Source organism: Channa argus, chromosome 21, assembly GCF_033026475.1.
Source record: "Channa argus isolate prfri chromosome 21, Channa argus male v1.0, whole genome shotgun sequence".
Classification (NCBI taxonomy): domain Eukaryota; kingdom Metazoa; phylum Chordata; class Actinopteri; order Anabantiformes; family Channidae; genus Channa; species Channa argus.
In genome coordinates this window covers 16489480-16509584 of record NC_090217.1, presented here as the reverse complement: position 1 = coordinate 16509584, position 20105 = coordinate 16489480, and the positions used below count along the sequence as shown (strand labels likewise).

The 20105-nt window shown below is 40.5% G+C and overlaps 1 protein-coding gene across 3 annotated transcripts; it reads left to right on the top strand.

Moving 5' to 3' along the window:
* The first annotated feature begins 481 nt into the window (after positions 1-481).
* Positions 482-19308, top strand: nap1l1 (nucleosome assembly protein 1-like 1). 3 transcript variants are annotated; one of them, XM_067490013.1, is made up of 16 exons: positions 482-630; positions 6085-6123; positions 6847-6935; positions 8266-8368; positions 11908-12049; positions 12685-12777; positions 12932-13060; positions 13265-13336; positions 13421-13560; positions 13664-13809; positions 13900-13919; positions 14124-14246; positions 14469-14501; positions 14613-14663; positions 15601-15637; positions 17479-19308. In XM_067490013.1, exons 2-15 carry the CDS (start codon positions 6107-6109, stop codon positions 15604-15606), a joined length of 1164 nt encoding a protein of 387 aa, XP_067346114.1. In that variant the 5' UTR covers positions 482-630; positions 6085-6106; the 3' UTR covers positions 15607-15637; positions 17479-19308. The 3 variants fall into 3 exon arrangements, with proteins under 3 accessions (XP_067346114.1, XP_067346113.1, XP_067346111.1); XM_067490012.1 differs by lacking the exon at positions 15601-15637 and having other exon boundaries at positions 12685-12765; XM_067490010.1 differs by lacking the exon at positions 15601-15637.
* The last annotated feature ends 797 nt before the right edge of the window (positions 19309-20105 follow it).

The following is a 20105-nucleotide window of genomic DNA, read 5'->3' as shown; positions in this document are numbered from 1 at the left end:
GGTAGAGCTGCTATCGCTGATGCTGAGACGATAGTGAGAAGATTATGATACTGAACACAGTAAGCATCACCATCAGGACCAAAACCTTACATTGCAAAAATCGTTTCTTCCTGCTGTTGGCCTCATCGACAGGGGCCAGGTAACATTTTAAAAACTTTAATTCAACTCTCGAAGGGCTGCTCTTTCTAACACTTCTAATCTCAGGGTGCACCAATATATAATGTATGTCTGTATTTACAAAAACTGTCTCTTAACAACTCACCAAGACAAATTCCATACATGTGGAAACTGTTTGGACATTACAACTAGATCTGATTCTGGTGAAAATGACGATGCAAGATGAAAATAACGAAAAATTGAAGGAGATGCAAAGAAATTCATTGAGAAAAGTGGGTGAGGAAAGGAGATGATGGTCGCTCTTCGCCTGCTGGTACCCTCGCCGGCGCCCCTCCCATCGACAGCGTTGCCACGGCGACTGCCGGTTTACGTGATTACGTCGAATGTATATGAGCGCAGGCGGCGGGATCTCGCTCCCTTTTACCGCCATCAGAGCGGAGTCGCTTTCTTCCCCGGGAGCACTTCATTGCGCAGCGCAGCCTAGCCGGTCCAGCCTCCGTACAGACAGCGAAGGTAAGGGACAGGACTTGGAAATGGCTTCGGCGCCAACGCCCCAAACTTGTGCGTCGCTTAAAAAGTTAAATTTCAGTTCGTCGGCTTTAGCAAACAGCGGACAGAGAAGGCTGCTCCCGCTTTGCTAATGCTACTAGTGAAGTCAGACACTGGCAGCAGCCATTGAGACTGGTTCCACCATGATGTGTGTTAACGCTACACGCGATTAAAAACACAATAAAACACCGGTTATCATCCATGCTCGTTATTCCTGTGCTTTCGAAAGAAACATTGCGTTAATAAAAAACTCTAAAACGTCGGATGTGTCCCGCTGTTGTCGGCGTTTTTCCCCATTTGTTGACACGTGTCTTTCTGTCGTGTATTTTTGTACTTGACCTTATTTTTTTGGAGGATGATACTCAGGGTGGGGAAGTGGGCACGGGACTCTGCACATCAGACATATACACACAGCGGGTGGTTCAGCCGGGTAGCCGGTAATATTTCAGCACTAAAGCTAGTTGAAACATCGTAGAGGAGCGCTGATGCCACTTCATAACTGGTCCATATTTTTTTTTAGCTACAGCACCGCGTCTGTCGGAGCTGTTCCTCCCACTTGCTCAGCCGAAGTAGTGCGCACGAAGCTAGCAGCACGTAAGCTAACTTAGCTTAACTAGCCGCGCACACTGAGTCAGTGTATTGACCGCCCGGGCCGGCTAAAGTTAGCCTGTTTACAAGCCAGGCGAGTCTTGTTGGTGGAGGCAGGGAGGGGACAGAGGTTGGTTAACGCTGCATGGTTAATGGCTTAACGGGTGGTCGAGCTGGTTCGTGCCAGACGAAGTTGAAAATGTGGCATTTGGGAATGAGCAGGCGGCACCTACCCAGCGCTTTTTGTCAGTCACTGATGGTTTGCTGGACTGGAGCACGCAACACGTGGTCGCTGGGAAGGATTAGGGAAAAGTATTGTCCTAGAAAGGAAAAGTGCTTCAATCAGTTTGCTCGGTCAAAGTTAGCCACGAGTAGTAATATTCGTACTGTTCTGAGATGACATTTGCCAAGTAAATTTTTGATGCTTTGTTTTTTAAAAGGTTTTCTGTACGGTACGTATGTACCAAGCATGTACAAACTGAGTCTGTTAGAGCTGTAATGTTGCTAGATATTACCAGATGTGGCTAATAGGAGTCATCCCTTGGGTTTCAGGTGATGGTGGTTCTCATTTAATGTCATGACAAAGATTTGTATAGATATTATAGAAACTTAACCAAAGACATGTAAAGTATATGTCCTCATGTCTGCTCACAGACATCACATGCACACACTGGAAAAGCTAGTTTATTATCCCAGTACAGTAGTTTGTCTACATTGCCGCCTTTATTGGGTTTTGTCCATTAAGTGTTAAAAACAACTTTCATCGCCTTTTGTGCAATGACAGTATATTAAAAGATGTTTAAGACTAAGTTTTACTCCTGCAGTGACAGGTGAATGCAGTTAGCAGCCAGAAAGGGTGAAAAGCCAGCTGGAACATGCCACAGTGTTCTGTACTTGATTGAAATGTCATTCAGATTTTCTGTGGGATTTTTGTTTATTTAATAATTACCTTTTGGGGGACTTGGTTGAGTAGATCACATATTTCATGGGTGGCAAACTTTGGGCCTTGAGGGCAGCGGCTGTTGGTTTCAATGTGCTACCCAACGCTGATTACCTAAATCGGGTGTGTTCAGTCAATTAGTAGCTTGAAGTCCACTTGTGTTTTGTTTCCTGCTTTAAAGTCTTTTCAGTAAACATAACTGCTGTAGCTTAAGCCACTTTCTTAATTTATGGTGTAGTTTTAAGGAAAAAATAGACAGAATGACTTTCAAACAACCAACAGATTTATGATCATGTCCGCTAATCAACATCGTCTGATTAATCCGATAAACTACATATAAAGAACAGTGGCCTGGTTTTCAGATGATCCTTAGTTTAAATTATTTTTTTAATTCCCACTAAAAGGCGCGTGCCAAACATCTGATTTAAAATGAAATGAGGGGAAAGGGGGATTAGGTCTTTTTAATGTTTTATCATTGCTTAGTCAGCATTTTGGTCATATACATGTATGAAATCCCAAACTAGTATTTAAAGTGTATCTGAACTTAACTGGTGCTGTTAAAACCACGAATGCATAGAACAGAAACTTAGGATATAATCTCAGTAGGTTTGTCCTGAAAATAACATCCAGGATGTAATGTGACTGTATTGGCAACAGGACTGAGCTGAATCTTGTACAGTAAAGCTCGAAACAAACCATAGTTTGAAATGTAAAACTGTTAACAGAGGTGCCTGTAGTGTGTATTCCTAATCAATAATGACTTTTAAAGGAGGTAGCTAATCACCCATCAGTTGCCCAATTGCCTTTCTTACAACCAGTGCTCAGCTGGTTGGTCAGGCTAATTACACTTAGTTCAAATTTATGATCAAAATGAGGCAAATAAATAGTGAAAATGAAAACTGTGTAATGAATACAGGGAAATGTTTTATCAGAGGGGGGAGTGGATTAATTACCTGTAGTCTATAATGGTAGGGTCACTCAGTTTTGTGCTCTCAGCATATTTAAACGGGCAACGAGAAATTGTGGGAGCTGTCTGTCTAGCATGGTTGGCAACCTAGAGCCTTTTCATACTGTCCATTGTTCTGCTGGAAATAGAAGCAGTCTAGGGGAGCTATGACAGTCACTAGCACATTTATGATCAATTTGAGGGTTACTGTGTGGGGTCTTGTTTTGGAGCAGAGCTAGCAGGTCTACTGTAGGAAGCTCTCTAAACACGCCTGTCCCAACATACATCATTGGTCTGGGTTGGTTAGTATTTAGGGCTGCACCTAACGATTGTTTATATATTTTTTTTGTATCTCAATTTATTGATTGTTTTCCCATTAAGCTTTATTTTTCAAGTAATGTATGACATAGCAATTTAGTGAATTTTCTGTAAATAATTTTATAATCATTTGTTTCAATATTATTCAAAGTATGCACTGCAGGGTAATATCTCCCTCCCAAGAAAGGGCCAGTCTTAACTGGTAATCTGTGTTTTACAGACCAATATGAAGTGTCTCCACAATATCATTAAAGCTAGAGCTTGTTTCATTTAAGTTAAAGGAATCTGTTGCAATCTACATTTCCTCAGTAAGCACTTCAGTCTACTTTAGTTTAAATACTGTAATAGAAAAATAAACATGAGATCAGTCCCTTCACTGATCTGTCCTACTGTCTGCTGCTGATGGGGACGCTCTCCTGACAGCTACAGGGTCCTGTCTGGTTTGGGACTGTCTGCTTTATGTCAGTACCCAAACAAGCACTAATGTTAATTGGTCAAGTTAAGGAGTAACTTTGACTTTACCTGAGCTGTCTGCTCCCCCTCTGCTGCAGTGATGGACACTTGGCTAAGCGCTATCCTCACTCAGATTTAGAGATAAGGAGCTGCTTCAAAAGTTTATTTTCTTATTCAGTAATTTCAGTGTCTTGAAAAATCCACATACAGTGATGTCAGAACACAAAGATTGATATTTTCTTACTCTAGTTAAGCTTTAACAGCTAAATCTGCACTCTGGGGGGTAATTTCTTTATTGTTCAAAGGTACCAAGTCGTTGTGTACTGTTAATTTCTAGATTGTGACGATGTACAGCAGATTTTATGGAACCTTTGTAAAGACTTGCAGTGTACTGATGAGCTGCTCATTTGCTAGATTTCAAATTTACTCCTCCACCCCACTTTTTTAGTATCGTGTTACAACTGTTAAAGCCAATGCACAGGAAGAGACAAGGTCTGACACCCTAGTGCCATTTACAAGTTTTTTTTGAAACAATACTTTTTTTTTATGTTTGGCACCCCACTCAAAATATAAGCAGAATCAAGACTTTCAGCTTATATTCAAGGTGCTCTACAAAAGTGTGGCGTTTAAATGGAATTGCAGCCATTTTCATACAAACACCCATTTTTGGTGGCTCATAAATTGTGAGCAATTATGTTAATTCTTTCTTACATTGGCTTTATTACCTGGATGAAAATAGTTTAGTCAGTGACTGAAGATTGGAGCCTATGGACTTGGACAATTGCTGAGTTTCTTCCCTCAAAATGACTTGTCAAGCCTTTATTACAGCTGCCACTTAATTTTTCGGCTTTCTCCCTTCATTGTTTTCTTTAGTTAGTGAAAATCTGGTCTATTTGGTTGAATAAGTGACTGACTTGGCCGATGAGAAATATCCTATTTGTTTGTCTTGAGAAACTCTCGAGTAGCTTTCACTGTATGTTTTCATTCCTCATCTTATCAGTTTTGCATTATTTGGCTGAATCTGACCAGTGAGTATAACCCTACACTTTTAAGTTCATGGTGCAACTTGTATCAACAGTTAGGTTTCTGGTTGTATTGATGACCTATTTCCATCGGCAGCCACACATGTCCATGCCATAACACTGCCTCCAACATGTTGGACATATGATGTTGCATGCTTTGGACCACGAGCTTCTCCATCTTTTTTCATACTCTTCACCAGTAGCACAATTATTTTCACCTATCAATCTGGTGCTAGTCAATCTGGGTTTCATCAGTCCAAAGAATCTCTAATCTGAGCTTTGCCATGCAACTGCTTATCAGCAATTTGTTCCAATGTTAATGAGCCACCAAAAACTTGTATGTATGAAAATTGCTCCAAAATTTTTAATGGCACATTTTGTCATACCCCTAAATTTTAAGTTGAATGCCTTGGCTTCACTTCAGAATCAGAATATCTGTAAATTTTAAGTGTCAAAATGTACACTTCTAATGGTACACTTATATTAAAGAGTATTACACTTGATAAAAGCTGCCAGAGAGAACTGTTGACTAAAATGTGTAAAGGAATGTAACATCTCTGACTTATCAGCCATAGCAATTCTTATTTCCCACCGGTCAATAAAATGAACCATAGTTATCACATAGGATTCAATGGCCATTCATGTTCAAGGCAGTTGGGGAGACTGTTGCGTGTCTACCAATCCCGCAGTTGTTGGTTCAATCCCTGGCTCCTCCGGTCACATGCCACAGTGTCAGTGGGCAAGACACTTGAACCCCAACTTGGTTTCTCCCTCATCGGTGTGTGAATGAGAAGCACTGTAAAGCGCTTTGAGTACCAGTAGGTAGAAAAGCGCCATTCAGACCTTTTTAACTCTCACAGCAACTTCGAGTGAATTATCTATTATTTCTCGTGTGTATGTACAGAGCTGGAACTACTGTATGGATGAAACATTTTTTGACTCGGATTTCATACCTTGGTTCCAGTATGTGCAGCATTCAGTTCATTTTCCATTATGCCGTAAGGCCAACTGAAAGTTACATTTTGTAATAGTTTTGACATCTGGAGTTATTTGTTAATCCTGTTATATCTACTGATAAATCACATTTTGCTTAAAAATAAAAGTTTTTTTTTTTTTTACTAACTAATAATTGTTTTTCTTTTTTCTTCCAGCATTTCTTGAGACTCAGCTAAAATGGCAGACATTGACAAGTAAGTACATCTAACAGTTACTGCTGTAAACACTACACGTTCTAGGTTTCTAAAACCCTTAAAAGAAAAGAACTCCTGCTGTGATATCACAGCTATGATGGTCAAACAGGTTCTCCCTTGAGCCCTTTATCACACTTTGATAAATGTCGCCTCGCAATATTTGTGCAATGAACCTTAACGTTGAGCAACCGCTGGAGCATCGCTCTTGTTGGACCAACACAGATAGATGCAGTTTCCATCACACACATTATTAAATCTCACCTTGAGCTGCATACTGACAGGAAGAGGAGGCTCTACTGCTGAAATTGTTACGTCTTCAGTATCAAGCGATCTGTGGTGCATCTTTATAGTAGGGCGTCATGTTTTAGTGATTAGAACTGCATCATGGGTAAAAAAAGCTTTTATTACTAATAACCTGATGTTCTTTAGCATGCATTGGTTTTAAAAGCAGTCTGTTTACTCAAAATGTGCACTTGTTTTACTTAAAGGTGTCTCGGAACTTTCAGTACTTAAGACAAGTTTCACAGGGCATTGTGTTAGTTTCACCAATCTATGTTTATAGAATTAAAGGGGTTTGGTATCTCCCTGCTGAAATGATCGTGACAAAAGTTGCTGGCAGTCTCACCAAACACACCAGAAGTAGTTTGGCATATTTTTAAAAGTGTTTGCTTTAACTGACCGCCTCTTCTTCTCTTCCCCTAAACATTATGTCTTGTTGAGCAGCAAAGACCAGGCTGAGATGGACATGGCAGATATGGAGGATGTGGAAGAAGTTGAAGAGGAGGAGACAGGAGAAGATGAAAACAGCAAAGGTAGGTCTCTCTAGAACTACCAAATGGCGTAATTGGTGGTATTTATGGTTAAATTGGTCATGTGAAGTTTACAAAATACAGTAGAGTGAAGTGTGCCAATGAATGTTGACTCCTTCAGTAGTGAGTTGGTGGATTGAAGTATGTGTGGCTCTGCCTTTTTGACGGAGCAGCTATTTGTATGACATGATTTTCAATTGTCAAGTGCTAGGAGGCACTAATCTGTTTTATTTTGGGATGTGGATGCTGTTAATGTGTCCTTTGATGCGCAGCGAATGATTCAGATGGCTCCTCATATTAGCCTGCTCCTAACTCATTGTGGATGGATATAGATGACTGTTTGGCCTCTTCTATTTTTAGCAAGATTGAATTCTTTTAAGAGCCAGACTTAATACAGTCTCTTTCTAGCCGCGTACGACTGATCTGTCATAGCGACCACACTCTCAGAAGAATACTTACATGAGTTCTTGAAGCCGAAGTGAGATTAGAAATGCATGAGTAATGCAGAGAACCTACCAACGTTAACATGCAGCACAAATCATTGTTAATAAATCTAACATATCGCACAGTTACACATCAAGGCCGCTGTGAGACAAAAGTAACACACTCTTTGTAACAGGAAGTCGATGACAAAGGCAGTTTATCTTGGGTGTATTCTTCAAAGTAGTCTTGTCTATCAAAGCATACAGCCATTGTGTTTTGTGAAATCAGTCAAGCATGAGTGTATTTATGTGACTAGATGCAGAGTCTTGGACAGCTGATCTATGGTAGCTGATAACACATTACAATCAAAATGCTCAGGACGTGCCAACAAAAAGTGACTTTCTGTCTAATCTTCTCACCTGCCAGCAGTGATCTGACAGAGCCTTGATAGGTGCCAGCATAGTGTTGGACACTTGGATTGTACCATCTGTCATCTGTCTGGATTCACAAAACAAGCACCCTTTATTGCTGACTGCCACCTCTTCTGTCTCTGCAGCTCTTGGCAGTATACACATTAATAACCAGACCTAATTCCGTCCGTACCTTATTTACTTCAAAACCTAAAAGTATGCAGGAAACAGTCACGTTAAACTTAGACACATTAAACTTGGGTGACAGTTGACAGAAGGCTTTAACTACTTTTACTCCTCTGCACACACAATTAAAAAAGGCGTTCTTGTTCAGATGATTCCTGGTCCATAACTTGGCTTTTTTTAAATTTATTTTTTAACAAAGTGTTAATTCAAACTGACCTCACACTCAGGCCAGTTCTTGTCAAACTATAAACAAGCACTTTACGTAAAGTTTAATTTGTCTGCCTTCGTGTTTTCACTTCTGTCTGTGTCCTCAGCTCGTCAGTTGACAGTTCAGATGATGCAGAATCCACAGATCCTGGCTGCGCTGCAGGAGAGGCTGGATGGTCTGAACGGCTCACCGTCAGGGTATATAGAGAGGTGAGAGATGGGCTCATTTTAACCTTAATATAAAAGCACATTTATTCTGCTGTTATAACAGTCGGCTGCAGGATAGTTCAGATGTTCAGCCTCTGTAAGGATACTAAAGAAAGGAGTTGCATTTAAACAGTGGCTGACTATCCCCCAACATCTGACATTAAATTTTACTGGAAGCAGAGTTAAAATCATGTTGCGGGTCAAAGCTACAGTTTTTGCCATTTTAAAGTATAACATTCTGATATTTAATACAGTATAAAACTAAATGGAATTTGTTTTGTCATAGTTTTTGACTAACTTGCGCAGCTGCTGTGAGCTACCAATTGTAGTTTGTAATAACTCACGGGCACTTGATTTGTAGGTGGATGTTTTTGCTTGTCCAGAACCTTACTTAGCAGCATAATTACTTTTCTAAGTGGTGACTGTCTTGTGGAGCAGTGACGTTTTTATGCAAATCAAATCCAAGTGAAGTTCTGCCCTACAGTCATTCCAGTACAATGAAAAACAAGTGAATCCAAAGTCCAGGAGGATGCACAGAAGTACCAAACATTTAATGTGACACTCAATGCTGAGCCAATACAGAGACTAGGCAGGTTTAAATATTGTATTAAAACCTACCTTATTTAGAAACCAACCCAAAAAAAATTTTGTTTGTTCTCCTGTAAAACTTTAACGCTTTAAGATTTTAGTTTTAGAACTAATATTTTTGAATTGGATTTAATTTTATTTTTGAGATGTCAACAAATTTAATGTGTAAAACTTAAGAGCTTTTGACAGGTCAGAATTGACAATTAAGTTTATTAAAGATGCCTATATTATTGGAAATGGTTGTATAATATTCTACAGTACATTTGTCATGTTCAATTTGTGACAGAAAATATTTAAACCAAAGTTTGCCTGGTATCTTAAATCTCATTTAGGAGTAAAAAAGAACGTCTCACTCGATCTATAGAGAGATCAAGAGATATATGTATACACACACCTGTTCCTTTGCCAAAACAAATAAGGTGGCAACCAGTAACTTAAAGAGTTTGTGCATCAAAGGAAAAAGGGCAATAAAAGCCGCAAAATCGTGGCTCTAAAGGACACTGAACTGTGGTTTTAACACTGTTGACTAGAATGTTTAAATAGCCCGTGTGCAGTTATTTTCATCACTAACCAGAACCAACTATGTCCAAACATTCGTCAAACCAAATTGTATGACTCCTAATCAACATTGTCGTTAGTTGTGTGGCAGCCTTTAACCATCACAATAGCAGAGGAAATAAGGAAAAAAAACAAAAATGGCTGCAGTTTTATAAACGTCCCTTCATCTGAACACGCAGCCAGTCAGCAACCCTTTTGATTCAGCTGTTAGGCTTCAATTTCATTGACTCTCTGTTAAAGGAAAGAAAATGGTTGGTCAGAGGTAACTTGAGAGTACAAGAGCAGGTGGTGGATTGTATGAGATTTAAATGGTGTCCTCTGAAACATGCCACTCTGTGACAGATGATATCTATTAAATATTATCTCAATTCCGCATGCAGCAGGTAGGATATGAGTGTTTACCCCCAGATTAATGTACTCAATTATGGCTAATCAAGATTATTTTGTGCAATATTGCGATCACAATTATTTATCTTGATTCCGCAATGATTTTTTTTGAAGTTTAAATAGATACAATTCACCTGAAAAATAAATGTTTTGTTTTTTTTCTTGATGCAACAATTCCAGGTGCAGAGATTTTATCTGATAACTTTTTACAAGCAGAGCATTATTTCTGTACTTCCTATGTTGTAGCATGAATACAGATGTGTTGCTGTCTACTCATCTTGGGACTTTGTGTCAAATTAATTTTTACCAGAGCCTGCTTCTCACTCACTTGGCTACAGTTTAGCTGTATTAGATGCAAATGCTTAGGAGTAGACAATTTAAAAATTTATAAGTTGAAACTGTCAGAAAGCTGATAATTGTACTGTTTGCTGTTGAGGTCATAGTGGGTGACAGAGTTGTACTGGAGTTAAGTCTAAGAGGTGGTTCTAAAGTTTTGGCCCCCTCATTCATTTTAGTGCGTTTACATTTCACCTCGCCTTAATTTGAATCAACCATAACCTAATGACTTGCCTTTGTCTACTCCTGAGCCTAGATATCTATAAATTACAGCAAAGTTTGAGACCAAGAGAGACCCACAAATTTCTGCCAAGGTGTCAAAGCTGCACCTCTAACACAATCTCATTAAAATAATGCTTAATGTCATACACTTCGTGGTCCCGTCCCAAGAATCTTTGGGGCCGAGCCTGGACCAGAATCCACCTTTGGTCACTGACTTAAAGAATTGCTCTTATTTTCGGTTTGGTCATCTGCCTCCTCTGTGGCTAATAATTGACTGTAACAGTCTTTACGAACAGGTGAACAGTCTTGACGTGGAAATTCTTGGGCTAAACTAAACATTTGATCTTTTAGCGAGAGGTGAAAACGCACACATGTAGAACAAAGAGCTTCACTGGATTTATAATAAGAGCATCTTTGTTAAATGGGTAGGGGAACTTTACTTTTTGTTTTTAATAATTGTTAAAAGCCATAATTGCCAAGCTGTAAATAATTGCACAACCCTGATTTGCAGTAAAATGAAACGCAAATGGCCAAAGCAGTTTCTCATGGAGCACATTGGGCTGAGCACCATGTGTTCTGTGTCATGGGTTAAAAAAAATTCGGCTAGCTGGATTAGTGCCTTTTTTAAATTGCATACCTGCCTTTAACCCCTAACCCTATCCTGAGACTGTTGTGCTGTCAGAAATGAAAGCATTAGCTCCACTGCTCCTCTACTCTCTGCAAAACCATCAGCAAGCAGCTCTTTAATCAACAAGTATTTGGCAGTTAACAACAGACCATTTTAAACATCCCTGCACTTAGGACCATGCATGCATTGCCTTGCCAGGGCAGAGCGGGGTTTTAATTTACCGTACTGCGGAGAAAATTGACTCTGCAGTCTCACCAAAGCTCTCAACGCTAAAAAAACCCATGTCAAATTAACTTGTTCAATATTCTGCAAAATTCAAGGTGTCAAATCTAACAAGTCTTAGAAAGTGCTTTCATTAGCTTTAGTAGCTTACTCATTTTAAGTTGTATTGAGGAACTCACTGCAACATGCAGTTCAGGAACCACAGCATTAATCTCTCCCTTTGCATAAGCCAGCAAATCAATGTACAAATAAAACCTAATTTCTTAACTATGCTGTTGAATGATTAGGAACTTTGGGAACAACAGATCCTGCCATAGATTCAGTTTAATATTCAGTTGCATATTGGAGATCAGAGTGCAGCTCAGAACAGATCAACTTCTAAAGCATTTGCTTGCTATTAAGCACATTTCTTCTTTATTTATAAGCGTGACAGCAAAGGAGCATGATTACAAATTGATGAATATACATATTTAGGTTTCAAAAGGTCTAAACGCCCCCCCCCACACACGTAGCAACCTGAATGAACCAAAAATCTGTGCCTTTTTATTTTTCCCTCCCAGGATTGTTCTCATATGTTCTCTGAATGTCTGTCATTCCCCAGTTTACCAAAGGTTGTAAAGAGACGTGTAAATGCCCTCAAGAACCTGCAAGTCAAATGTGCCCACATTGAGGCAAAGTTCTACGAAGAAGTACACGAACTGGAGAGAAAGTATGCAGCGCTTTACCAGCCCCTCTTCGACAAAGTACGTTATTTAAAAACTCTTTAAGATGCAGACTGAGTCTTGCTACTGCACTTCTGCAACCGTTTTATGCACACAAATGTCTTTAATGCAGGTGCATGTGTTTTGATAAATTAATTCAGTCTTCATTAAATCGCCTTTTGATTGATCAAGTTGAGAGCTGGACACGAGAACATGGAACAGTTGCTAAATGTTGTCAAATCCATGATCACCCTCATCCTTTCAAAGTCTTGAGCAGGCAGCATGTTTATGCTGCTGTGCTGAGGTACATCCAGTCAAAACAGCCCACACACAGACTTATCTTTGAAGCAAGCAGGCCACAGATCCTTTTTAGAGCTCAAAATATAAAACCAATCACTCAGGTTTCTGCTTCCAACCACAACTTGTCATAGTTTATATTGCTAAGCAGAAATGCCACTTCAGCTGTATCTTTCTGTAACTGTTAAATTTGAGGCTGCAAGTCAAGCTTTTTTCGCAATGTCTTTAAACGTCAAGGAAATCTTGATATTGGTTTAGCAGAGCCTAAGGGAATGTGTGTAAATGGTTTAGTAATGTCAGAAAATGTATTTTTTCCTTATTCTCCTATGAAATTCTAGAAGAACAATGATGCATATGATTTATTTTAATGTGTTTCACAGAGAAGTGAAATAGTAAAAGCAGTGTATGAGCCCACAGATGAAGAATGTGATTGGAAGGCAGATGAGGAGGAAGAGCTGACAGTAAGTAAGCAGGTACAGGTGATGTATACACCTGCATGCTCTAATCACGAAAAACAAAGTTGTCTGTGGGTTTAGATGCTGACATGTTCCTCATTTATTTGGTGTTACTTGAAGAGAAAAATGTTGAATGCAGCTTAATTTTGAAGCCGAAATGTTTCTCAACCAGGAGGAAATGAAGGAGAAGGCCAAGTTGGAGGAGGAGAAGAAGGATGAAGAGAAGGAAGACCCCAAAGGCATCCCTGAGTTCTGGTTAACGGTTTTCAAAAATGTTGACCTGCTTAGTGACATGCTGCAGGTAGGTTCCAACGGCTGCAGGAGGGGCTGAGAAAATGGGTCACACAGTATTTGCACCCAGCAATGGGATATCAGGGTTTGGTTCCACCTGCTGGCCAAGTGGTTCGTAGGCTGGCTGACAAACAAAATGGAATTTAAAACAAATACCTACTGCCGCTTGGTGTTCTACATGGCATTCTAATGCTCTGCTGATCCTTTTCCTCAGGAACACGATGAGCCCATCCTTAAACATTTACAAGATATTAAAGTCAAATTTTCAGAACCAGGACAACCCATGGTGAGTCAGATGATGACACCTGTGTGCACAGTTTAAAACACGGGTTAACTTACAAACTGTGTAATTACATGCGGTCTTCCTCAGAGCTTCACGTTAGAGTTCCACTTCGAGCCCAATGACTTCTTCACAAACACAGTGTTGTCAAAGACCTACAAGATGAGGTCAGAACCTGACGAGAGTGATCCCTTTTCCTTTGACGGACCAGAGATTATGTGCTGCACAGGGTGAGTGCACGACAAACACATGCAGCATGTCATTCAGACTTGACCTGTAAAATGTTTGTCACTGACTTTTGTTTTTAATATTTTTAATCCCCCCTCATTACAGTTGCACAATTGACTGGACAAAGGGCAAGAACGTAACGTTGAAAACAATCAAAAAGAAACAGAAGCACAAGGGCCGTGGCACAGTCAGGACAGTCACCAAAACGGTCCCTAATGACTCCTTCTTCAACTTCTTTAGCCCACCAGAGGGTAAGACTGAGAAATATCACAGGCTTAGTTTGAAATGTTTGTGCCACCTTGTTGTGCAAGCTTTAACGTCACCTGTTCTTTTGTTTGCAGTCCCAGAAAATGGAGAGTTGGTAAGTAAATATCCCTAATCAACACTTATTGAACTTAACATAAGATGGATACTGACAAGTGTTCATGCATTTTGTTCATGTGACATGTTTTTTGTATTCTACTCTTTAAGGAAGCCTGATAATTGTCTACCTAATACTTTAGTCATATGTACTGCAACTTTAGAGGGAACACAGGAAATGCCTGAACAAACTGTTTTTCTTCAGGATGAGGACTCTGAGGCAATTCTGGCAGCGGACTTCGAAATTGGCCACTTCATCCGTGAGCGTATTGTACCTCGGGCTGTGCTCTACTTCACTGGGGAGGCCATAGAGGATGATGATGATGATGTGAGTATCAAAATAATTTCAAGTTTTGCTTCTTTCCTCAGTTTAGCTAAAATTAAGTGAACCTTGCCAAATTAGACCCACTAAAATCCTAAGGCTTTGTAGCAAGCTCACTGACAGCTCCCAGATTGCTTGCCAGTCAGGATTTTTATTTTTGCATAACTGCATGGGGTAAAATCACGTCAATTGTTTTTTTTTTTAAAGCTTATCCTTTGTGTTTTACAGTATGATGAAGAAGGGGAGGAGGCAGATGATGAGGTAAGGTGATTCATGAAAATGACTGACCAAAGAGATCTATGGTTTCCATGTACTGAAAAATGTGCATAACTGAAGCCAGTAGACTGAAGTTGTTGTATGTACTGTATTTAGGAAGGTGAGGAGGAGGCTGATGAGGAGAATGACCCAGACTATGATCCTAAGGTGAGATCGTCTCTCCAAAAAAAAACACACACACTCTTCCACTTTAAAGTTCTCTGATGTCAGAGAAAGACCATAGTCAGCTCTTCTCAGTTTGTTGGCTCAGGACACCATCTCTGACTTGAGGCCATGCACAACCGCTAATGAGTTTTTAAAGGCTACTAAAGTGAGAACCTGGGCTACAAGTAGAGAACAGCTGGATGTCAACATACAGATTACATGCTGTCAAATGCATCTCATTCTACACCAGCTTTTATTTGCTTCTGCATTTATTTTGTTGTGGTCCTGATATGACTGACTCTGCTCATGAATTTCTTAACCAGATCTTGTATTTTTTTTTTTTTCATTGTAGTCTGACATGTTGCTAAAACCAAAAGGTTAACCTACAGAAACACCAAGATAACAGTTTTCATGATACTAACATATTAGTCTTATTTAGCAGCATGCATTTGTGTAGACAATTGAGTCCATAAATAATAGTCGGTGGCTTGATTGAAAGCCCACATGCAGTGAAATGCAAGCCTGCAGAGAGTTACTGCAACTGCACGGAGACTAATAACTGGTCCTCTACTGTAGGCTCAATTTATTCACTGCTATTTTATGCTTCACTGCTTCCCTGATGGCGCTGGTGTAGCTGGTCAACGACCCACTGTGTGTGTAACACAAGAAAGGCAGTGAAAGCTAAGTGCTAGCAGCACCACAAAGTGCTAGTTACGTGATTTGGCCTAAGTTTATAGGGGCAGTTTTTAAGTTTGACGCTGCTCGTAATAAACTAGCGTGACCTCTGTTTGTTCTTTTGCTGGGAAAATAGGCCGACATTCTGTATTCTGCAAGTTTTATTATTATTTTTTTTTTTTTTCCCTCCTATTCATTAATATTTCTTCATCTCCGATCACTTTGGCATCTTTTGTCAGCTGCTCTTTAAATTTTTCCTCACTAGGTTTAAATGGTGACAGTAGAAAAATAACCCTGTCCTGGTAGGTACAGCTTGTGAGTTTGTCAGCTTACTATCACACCCCTACCGTCCATCCCCATTCTCCTCCATTTCATTTTTTGGCTTTACTTATTCCTCATATTTGTCATCTCTGCACCCACCCCAGACCCTACACACAACCCCCCCCCCCCCCGTTGCTGTGTTGCACCCTCCTGATTTACTAATACCGCTGCTTTGTTGTTGTTGGTTGGTTATTTTTTTGAAGTCTAACCCATAGTGAGCTCTGCATTTGCACCTGTATCATTTCTGTATGTTGAAGCTACTCCAGCCTTTATTTCCCCTACCTCCACCATGTTCAAGTCCACAATCAAATTTTCGTTTTATTCCCCCTTCCCCCCCCAGGGTGAGGATTTGTCTGCCATGAATTCTGTGCTTTTAGAGATGTTTATTTCAGTATCCATTTGAAAATTATTGGTTCCTTTTGTTCATGGGTTTATACTTTCCACTTTCATCTGCCATTAAAGCTGGAATGGAATTTCGTGACACAATACACCCTAATAGTTGGCATATTACCAATATAAAACAAATCCCACCAAAGCTCTAAAACAGGGGTCTCAGACTCGAACCCCGGGGGGCCAATTGCGGCCCGCAAGACGATATGAAAGTTTAATGTTTAATGCCCGCAAGTTTTAAATGAACGGCACTTTACCGCGTCGTGTGTGCGGAAGGTTCCTTTTTGTGCAAGCTCGATCTGAACAAACCGACCAATCACAGTAGAGCATACGGCTCCGGGGCGGGCCGCCGGCCGGGCTTGATGCAATCAGAGAAACTTTAGTCAACGGAACATGGGTGTAGGCTCAGACGTACCGCTGAATCCACGGGGTTATTATAGAAAATAAAAGCCAGTAAATAACACCTCCATGGCTGCATCCCATTGTTTGTATATAATAAATAAATACATGATGGAGGTGGAACCTCCTGCGGCCCCCAGGTAATTTGAGTTTAAGACCCCTGCTTTAAAACCTTATTTGGTTATCATTAGTAATATGATTGCAGCAAAAATATGCTTCACTAGACTTTTTAAAGAATAGTTGCTACATTCAATTACAAGTATGGCGTTAGGGTGTTTTTGGTTTCCTCACCACCCTGTCTACTCCTGTTTATTTGCACTTTATGGCAGCTAATTGATTTGTGCCAAGTTGACTGAGGTTACGGCACAAAAAATAAGCCCCTTGAGCAGGTGTCTCATTCAATGCTATTGTCCAAATATGCAATTATCTCAAGTATATGGTTGATGCTCACAATCTGTCAGAAGTATTTTGCATAAACCTCTGAGGCCTTATCAGCTGTCTCCTGAAATCTCTCCTTCTGAATTTTTCAAGCTCATCGGTAGGTGCGGGTTTGCAAAGCTAGGGTTTTTTTTATTTTAAAGAATCTCTGGCAGTTGTTGCCGAACCACTTTTCTTTTTAAATCTGTAAATATAAACAGCCTGTGACACTGCTTTGTACTACTGAATTTATTAGTTGGCAATTTAATCCTATATAGCCACTGTGTAGCTCTCCACACCTGCTCAGACTTTGAACCCCACAGGGGGGCAATATAGGACTACCTGAAGACATGGGACTCGTAGTCAGACCATAGTAACCATAGTCTGTGTAACATCAGTCGTGTTCATACGTGTGGTTTGTATCCAACTGTAGCTGTGGGCTCAAACATGACAAACCATTTAAAAGCTTGTTGAACGCTTCAGGTCTTGAAATAGCATAGCTGTGTGTAGACTAGGTTTTTTTTTTTTTTTTTTTATGATGGAGTTTTGAATGTGTCTTAAGTAGTCTCTGTCTTAACAAGTCTCCCCCTCCCCCCATTTTTGTGGTTTCTTACAGAAGGATGTAGCCCCCCCAGCAGAGTGCAAGCAGCAGTGAAACCTGACCTGGCTGCCTTGAAGATAAACTGCACTGTAACGGCTTCTAAAATTTAAAAAAAATAAAAAAATTTAAAAATAGTTACTTACCGCCTTATAATGTTTTTGTATTTTTCTTGGTAGCGAATTTGAAAAGGTTTCAAGATTTTTGTTACAAAAACTTACGGTAATATACTGGGAGCTGTGTAGCTCATTATACATAGTATTTTACTAGACCTGTGTTTTTTTTCCTTCTCTTCCTCCTCTGTACAATACATGAAATATGGAGACAGAAAATCCCATTTAAAGCATGAACATGTTTCTTCACTGCTAAACTAGTTTGGGTTCTTGTGAAGTCTTTTGTTGTATTTGCTCTTAGACAACAGCTGTGGTTTAGACAGCATCATGGTAATGTTAAATATTACCCACCCCTCCAAAAACCCCCTTTCTTCCTCTTCCGCCTCTTTCACCTACCAAAGTTTCTTATTTGGTCTTGTCTGGTTGTCCCAGGTAAATCTTTATTTTCTTTATATCCTTAGCGGGGCCTTTAGCACTTGTAGAAGCACTGTAGCATTTCCAGCTCTAGATGTGGGACAGATGGACGACTGGCATCTTGGGTATCCGTTCCAGTTTATCTAATCTTGCTGAGCACGGTATCCGGAGTTTACGTTTCATTTTCCCCACTTCCTGTGCCACTTTTTTTTTTTTTTTCCTTCCCACTCTTCATACATTCCAGTATACAGACTGGCTGGCACAATCAGGGACTCCACTTATCACTAACTGGACGAACTCTTCTAAATTAACAAATGAAGTTTGAAAAACTTTTGTCAGAGGGTTACCGCCAGGTCTTGGTACAGCCTGGTCAACTCTCTTGAACATTCCAGACATTTATTTAGATGAAGGGGATGAGACTGTTTGGGGCCTTAAAGCTCCAGTAATCCAGTGCTTCAGGCTCCTTGTAGACTTAGTGGTGTAGCTGTTTTAACATTTGGCTCTAGTGTGTGGTGTAATAGTGGTGTCTTGTCATTGGTTATCTGTCCCAAGTATTCCTTGTGAGCAGCACTTTGACCCCACCCCCTCCTCCCTGCCAAAAAGTGGCACAGGGAGGTGCCTTTACCCTGCTCTGTGGATATCGGGTTGAACAATGTGGTTTTTAAGTAACCGGTTGAGTTCAGCTTTGTTGGAACAGGGTTGGGCAAATGTAGTGCAGCAGACTATGAGCGTCTTAACCGGGGTTTGCAAGTGTGTCAACGTGTTGGGTTAACCTAAACCTTATTATTCCCTTCGGTTTGACTTTTTTCCCCTCTTGTGTCGCCAATTTGTCACTGGTCAGGTGACTCGTGGACCTCAGGCCAAGCCTGTGAGGTCTTTGTTCATTCCTATCACTGTGAAAGAGAGGGGAAGCGTGATAAGGCCATTGTGTGGCCAATGACCCCCACACCCCTCCTTACCCAACCTCCTTTATCTGCAAGACCAGAGAAGCATGTCAGAGCAATACTGGATCAAGCCAGGAGGGGGGACCAAGAGGAAACCCTAGCCTGCCTGCCTCCCTCCCCAGGTCATTCTTAATGCCTTTTTTTTTTTTTTTAAGTTGAGAAAACAGCCAAATGTTGGTTGTGTTTGGAGCAGCAAAAGTCAGGCTCCTTCTCATTCTGCAGGGAGTATTCAGGTCATGTTCATTGGGAAAAGGATGTGAAAGGGTTCTTTAGGGTCCTATTTAGCAGCTGTTGTCAAGGCAAAAACTCTATGCTACAAAATACTAATGTACTCAATAACTGTACGTGTATGGTCATGAATAAATTGGTAAAACATGTTTCATATGGTCGTTTTTTCTTAGCAGTATCGTGTGTGTGTGTGTGTGTGCGGAGGTGTTGTCTTTACATGTTTTTGGGGAATCAGACCTAATGATGTATCTTCTAAAAATGTTGACATAACTGGAAGTGGATTTTTTTTTTGGAACATTTAGTGAACAGCTGTGCACCAGCAGAGGGCGCCATTGCTGTGTGATTGAAACCGCTGACTCCATTAAGACTGGATTACATGACCCCAAACCAGAGGTGACCATGGTGGAAACACTGGATAATGCGAGGGAAAACCTTCCGGCACTAGTGGTGGGAATCATCCAAGTGATTAAAATACAGAAGTTATCAAAATTAAAATGGCTCCATAAATGCTGCCTTCTACTGTCACTTTACAGTAGACTCGACCTTTCTATACTACGAACAGATGAAAAAAACTGAATAGTGTAAGTGTAGTGTTTGGGGCGGCAGTTGCTCAATTGGTCGAGTGGCCGCCTACCGACAAAAGGGGTCGGTGGTTCTCGCCCCGCTCTTCCCGACCACATGGCAAGACGCCCCTTCCCCATCCCCCGCCGCGCAGCGCCGGTCCTAACCCTGTAGGAATATGTGGAGGGTTGAGTATGAAAGAGCATCCTGCGTAAAAACTGTGCCAAATCAACATGTGGACAAAACAATCCGCTGTGGCGACGCTGAACTCACAGGATAATACGAAAGGAGGAAAAAAAAGTGTTTTCTTTTTGTGTTTAAAACCATTTTACCACCAAGTCTTAACACTAATGAATCAATAAAATGACCAAGAGGCTGGTAAAAT

What these genes read in the sequence shown, in the direction of transcription:
- nap1l1 (XM_067490010.1), top strand. An exon ending in CTTCTTTAGCCCACCAGAGG is followed by an intron (nt 13,810 to 13,899) that starts GTAAGACTGAGA and finishes TTTTGTTTGCAG; the next exon opens with TCCCAGAAAATGGAGAGTTG. An exon ending in GGGAGGAGGCAGATGATGAG is followed by an intron (nt 14,502 to 14,612) that starts GTAAGGTGATTC and finishes TACTGTATTTAG; the next exon opens with GAAGGTGAGGAGGAGGCTGA.